General features: G+C 40.4%; 1 protein-coding gene across 1 annotated transcript; it reads right to left on the bottom strand.

The window, feature by feature from the left end:
• Positions 1-2,463: 2,463 nt before the first annotated feature.
• On the bottom strand, positions 2,464-4,162 carry LOC104941599 (nuclear pore complex protein Nup214-like). Its single transcript, XM_010766726.1, has 3 exons — positions 3,835-4,162; positions 3,043-3,198; positions 2,464-2,690 (listed from the first exon to the last, which is right to left on the bottom strand). Exons 1-3 carry the CDS (start codon positions 4,160-4,162, stop codon positions 2,575-2,577), a joined length of 600 nt encoding a protein of 199 aa, XP_010765028.1. The 3' UTR covers positions 2,464-2,574.
• Between the last annotated feature and the right edge of the window lie 1,789 nt (positions 4,163-5,951).

Below are 5,951 nucleotides of genomic sequence, written 5' to 3'. Positions count from 1 at the left end.
GCGAAGCTGCCTCTCAACTTCCTACCCACCGGCTTTGTTCGGCTTTGTTCCCAGCTGTAGATTTTCTGCACAAGGGTCTGGTTCCAGCAAAGGATGACACAAGTGTGACCGCTCTGCTGTCATACCCATTTGGCAGCAACAGATGTGTGGTGGTTGGTCTCCAACTTCGGCGCGATGTCAAAGTTGCCTCTCCCCTTTTTTCTTCAAGCTCTCTCGTCTTCAATGGGTTACAGTTGGTAGGCGCTGTGCACCTGCCTGGCTGTTCCACATAATGCAAGTCCCAGCGATCTAACGCGAGCTTCACTACCTAATGGGACACCAGGTGAAGTAGTTGTCTGCGTAGACCTTGTCTAGTCTCTGACCTTCTGAAGCGTCGGATGCAAGCTCCATCCACAACATCACCACAATCCAAGTTTCAGCAGCTGCGTCGTATCCCATTCGACACCTGCGCCTTTTGCGTACATATCAAAGCACAGATCATGCCAAGACTCCAGTTCTCACCCACCACGTTGAAACCCCCATGGGTTTGGCTTGCCTCGCATCCTATTCCTTGATGCTACTATATTCTCCCGTGAAAGGAATCCATAATCTCATCACACGAGGTTTTGTTCTTCTGGTACCACCTGCAGGCACTTTCTCTCTGAAATGTACAAGCCAGGGTCTGACTTTCCAGAGTTTGTCTTTCTTTCCCATCTCTGACACTGTCAAGTTGTTTACAAAATGTAACGATGTCAACAGATATTGGAATCTGTTGTGTGCCATCACATTAGAAACAGGGGAATACCGTGTGTCTGTCTCCCAATAGATAAAAACTCCAGACATTTGTACTAGGCCCATCTTCAGGTACATGCCAATCAGTTTCTCAATTTCCTTTGTATTTGTGTTGATGGATGTTCCATTCTTTTGAAAGCTGTACTCATTTGTGTTGGTTACCAAAGCCTGAATCATGTCTTCTGACACAAACTTCTGGAAGTACTCCAGTGGTGTGTGGAGGGAAATTACATTCTCTGTGATACCTTACACCCAAGTGTCCTAAAACATTTCAGAAAGAACCGTTTCTGCCAGAACCAGAGAAGAGTTAAATGAATTGTTGTAACTGATGAACTGATAAGTTACAAGTAGAGTTTAAAATATTGCTACAGATATAATTTCACATACTTTTATAGGAAATAAATGTATTAATTTATTCAAATCTGGTCTTAATTCAAAATCTTAACAGAGGATACATTTAGAACATAGTTATAGTGAATTATCAAAGATATTATATTTCTATTAGTGTTTTATTTCCATATGTTCACATATGGAAGGGACATTTTCATGACAGGGACACATGCTATTTTGACTACCACACTAACCCAGTGTTGTAATATTGCAACAAAGACATAAGCTGCTCAAAATCAAATTGATGAATGTATTCCACAAAAACTAAATATGCACATGTTCTAGACAATGTAATAATCGCCCAAACCTTTTTTTGAGGCATTTTACTTACTTGAATCGGAAAAATCCAGTCCAATAAAACAAAGAGATGTTGCTCGTTTGAAGATTCGTAAGTTGTGTGAGTGTATGGCCAGAGGGCAGGACCTATAAACTAGGGCTGCTCGATTATAACAAAAATCATAATCACGATTATCTTTGGTCAATATTGATATCACGATTATTAGATACATTGACTTTGAAAACATCCATTTATTGAACTTTAAAAAAATAAATTATAATAATTTGAACAGTATGTTTTTAATTTGATTACCCTGAACTTTAAGTATAATTCAACTGAAAAACCAATAAATAAATACAATTTAAATAATAATACATTTATATCTACATTTAAATCAATAATATCAAAAATAATAAATACCAATAAAGATAAACAAATATATTGGAGCGCACTTCCACAACCTATAACATATTTAAATATGATAACTAATGTCACTCACAACCTGTAATGTTTAATTATAGTGCTATACGCAGTACTCTTATTTTGGTAACCCCTTATCCGGAAACCGGAAGTAGCGAGCTAAGAGGCTTGACGAGTTAGTAAAAGTTGACTGTACGCTAGAGACCGGAGCATGGAGGACCGGAAAAATAAAGACAGGAAAACTAAAGCTTCCCTTGTAATGTGTTTATATGGATTTATTAAACAGACTGCAAGTCATAACACAACCTGGGCGAGAGGGCTTTTCGGGAGGGGCGAAAGTGCACGCGCGGGCAGGATGTATAACGCAAGACAAATACAGAGCATCATTGCAAAAGGGAATGCAGCAAAATAATCGTTTTATTTCGATTACTCTGTTTTCGCAATCGTTGCAAGCCAAAATCGTAACCGAGATTAAAATACGATTAATTGGACAGCCCTACTATAAACACATTTACTACCCAATAGCATTGTGAGGCTGAACAAAAGGACCTTTTGACTATGTAAATGTAGTCTTTAACAAAAAAAAACATTTACTGACTTTTTTAGGATAGCTTAAAGTAATTTTGTAAGGGTTAACTCAGGGTTAAGTAGATGTCTTGGCATAGCTCAAACTAAATCTGACATACCTGAACATAATTGTATATAATGTTTTGTTTTTACCCGATGATATTGGACTGTGGCATGGGAGGCCCTTTGTCCTTGAGCTCCTGGACATTGACCACCTGAGGCACGTTCTTCAGAGTGGACTCTGTCAAGGATGCACCGACAACAGCTGGAAAATAAAAACAATTATATTAAAAATAGAACATCTCAGACAGGTGATTTTGAATTCATGTTATGTTTCCACGGTGACTTTAGCACAGTTTGAATTAAATTAAAACAGTTTCAAAGTTATTGTCAGGTGTGATGGGGCAAGCCCTGTGCTGGGATGTAAAGCTATCAGGTTCACATGTTTTGTTCTGGCAGTATGTGTCTCCCCCTGGTGAATTGCAGTGTGCATGGCAATACTTTTTTTTACAAATAGCTTCTTATACACCATTAGAACATATTCTGTTCACATTTCAAAATAAAGAATAACTTTAAATTGCAGTCAAAAGCCGGTGACTGCTGCATGTTCTTCCTACCTGTCTTCTGATTGGCCATCTGTCTGCGTAGGGCGGCAGTGGCTGCAGCCTGCTGTGCGGGGACGCTCCTGTCAGTCGGGGGGGCTCCATGTTTCACTGTCTTTGTGGCGAGAGCAGTGCTATCAGCCCCGCTCAGGTTAATCTTATTGCTCGGAACTGAAACATCAATACAGAGAGCAACATTTATAAAACCAAGCATGTCTACTAGTTTTAAGCAGCTGCATTCTCTGACTTTGTTTACACCTGACATTAAACTGCTTTTTTAGTCTTCCAATAACAAGAACATCAGTTCACACCTGGCATTGGATTTGACTCTAGTGACACATTGTGATTGGATCTCAATTCCCCGCTCTATTTTCTAATTAACACATACATTATATTGGTGTGCAAAGACTAAATGTGCTTTTGTTTTTAACCGGCAGGAGGCAGCAAAGTGCTTCCCATGCAGAATTCAAAACAGACAGAGTCTATACCTTGCTGTGCTCCAGGCAGACCAAACACTCAAGAGGTTTGAATTACAAAATATATCTTTTGCAACTTTAGAACCACCGGAGACCAAAAGGAAGCACATTGGCTTTGAAAATATACTTTCCTCAATCAAACTACAAAAGATATATGGTCATATACATTGTACCACGGCAAGAGGTACGAGTGATGAGATATGGTTTAGTGGTTGTTAATCTTGTTTAACTGTCTGCTTGTACGCTCATCACACAAGACACATTTTACATGTGACATTTAAAATCTCATTGTTGTTAATGCCTGACAGCTCTAACAGTGTGATCTACTCACCAGGGCTGGCAATAGGGCTGAGTCCAAAGCCCAAACCCTGCACTGAGTGCATTTTGGTCAAAGGGGTGGACTGGATGGCCCCGAAGCCCGGCTGGATAGAGGGGGTCCTCACGACTGTGGGGTGGCGGTGGGTGGACAACGCTGGATGAAGGACAGAAAGGGGAAGGGGTGCCAACTGTAGCTCCTCTTCCTCCATCTCCAAGTCAGCTGGGTGGGGCTCCAGGGACAGGGAGGACGAAGAGCTCACATCGTCCAAGTCCTCGTAGTATTTAGGGGACAGGAAGGCTGAGCGGGACAGGTTGGCTGGAAGAGAATCGATGAAGAACATTTAGAACAGAAACAACGGTGCAACTATGGCTGAATGATGCTAATATTTTTAACACTGTAATCACGTCAACATCTCATCATGAATCTCCTCGACATCAAGAAGCTCCACAAATGCTGCATCTTGATAAGGTGTTTGAAGATTGGATAAGATTTTTTAATTTTTCGTGTTGCTTTTATTTTAGCGTATCTTGATACCTGATTTAACAGGTTGGCAAGTTGTGTCTTTACATTAATAAAAAATCAACTTTTAACCCTTTTAAAGTGAATATTATTCATTTTTCTTTGACTGACAGGTATTTTTTCATTCAAACCTTTATTGAACCAGGTGGTCCCATTGATCTCTTTTTCAAGGGAGACCTGTCCAACATGGCAGCAAGTAGGTAACAACATGAACATATAACAGATCACACAAAAGGACATCGTATTTACAGGGCTACATTTACATACCTAGAGACATTGACAAGTACCAACATTATCAAGTATCATTGCATCTATCCGAGCTTTAAAAACAGGAAGTGGAACCAATTTGCTCAGTTTCAAATATTTTTGAAGACTGTTCCAAGCAAGAGGAGCTGCGCACATAAAAGCTTTCTTACCTAAGTCAGTCCTTGCACTTGGCACATGTAACAAAACCACATCATGTGATCTCAGGCAATAGCTACCTGCAANCAGTGCTGCTCGTCTACCGGAGTTTATTCTCCCGTTAACTCGAGGGCAGCGGCCGCTGTAAAGTATTCACTGTCTGACTGTCACACAAGCAGCTGATAAATATCTTTATCAGCTGCTTGTGTGACAGTCAGACAGTGAATACTTTACAGCGGCCGCTGCCCTCGAGTTAACGGGAGAATAAACTCCGGTAGACGAGCAGCACTGCAGCAGGCAGTAATGCAGCTGAAACACATTAATAAACAATGCACCACGGCACTCTGGAGAAAGGTATAAGGTTGGAGTAGTTTTTGGCTTCGTATGATTAAAAACTAGCCGACGCAGTCCTCTATTGATGTTGTTCTGAGCGGCGTTGCGGAGAAAATCGGCGACGTAAAACACTGTGTGGGTCATAAGAAGGCACGTAAACGGTTACGTCATGACGCAAACGATGACGCAATAATTCACCTTTGAACCTAATTCACCTTTGAACCTGCATCTGTAACAATGAGTGGACCAAAGAAAAGAAAAGTCGACAATGAGTGCCGAAGTGCTAAATATTTTTTCACAATCTGCTACTGGCCCGGCCCGTCTGACACATTTTAAAACTCATAGTGGCCCCCGAGCAAAAAAGTTTGCCCACCCCTGAGCGTTAGCCAAACTATCTTAAAGTTTGTTCTTGTTTCTTTTGGTTGTATTTGGCAGCCAATAACTTAACTATGGAATACAAATAAAGACTCTGAGCAGGCACAACAGCGCCGGAGAAATGATCAACTCGGCTTATTATACAACATGTTGTGAACGAAAAACCATCTCCATATTTGTACACAATTTTTGGTATAGTTTTTAGGCATACAGCCTCAAACTCAACAGTTTGATCTGGATAGTGTTAGCTAGCAACTTAGCCGAGGCTAGCGCTGTGTTTGCAGCTCAACTTTCACATCAGCTCCACACTTAAACTCCCAGGAGTAGCTACATTGTTTGTTTCAAACATAACAAATCTTCAAGTATTAAAGTTTACTTGAAGGTTATGATATCAAACTTACAATTTAAACATTTTACAATAACAAGTACAGTTCTATAATATGTACCTGTTCTGTTATACAGCACCTTATAATTTCCTTACGCTTTGTATACATGTAGGG

This window comes from Notothenia coriiceps, unplaced genomic scaffold (genome assembly GCF_000735185.1).
Source record: "Notothenia coriiceps isolate Sejong01 unplaced genomic scaffold, NC01 NC01_scaffold00003522, whole genome shotgun sequence".
NCBI lineage: Eukaryota > Metazoa > Chordata > Actinopteri > Perciformes > Nototheniidae > Notothenia > Notothenia coriiceps.
Note: the sequence above shows the minus strand (reverse complement) of the source record. Positions and strands in the feature narration are given on the sequence as shown.

What these genes read in the sequence shown, in the direction of transcription:
- LOC104941599 (XM_010766726.1), bottom strand. Translation starts at nt 4,162, where the DNA reads ATGTTCTTCATCGATTCTCTTCCAGCCAACCTGTCCCGCTCAGCCTTC. An exon ending in CAGCCCTATTGCCAGCCCTG is followed by an intron (nt 3,199 to 3,834) that starts GTGAGTAGATCA and finishes TTGATGTTTCAG; the next exon opens with TTCCGAGCAATAAGATTAAC. An exon ending in GATGGCCAATCAGAAGACAG is followed by an intron (nt 2,691 to 3,042) that starts GTAGGAAGAACA and finishes TTTATTTTCCAG; the next exon opens with CTGTTGTCGGTGCATCCTTG.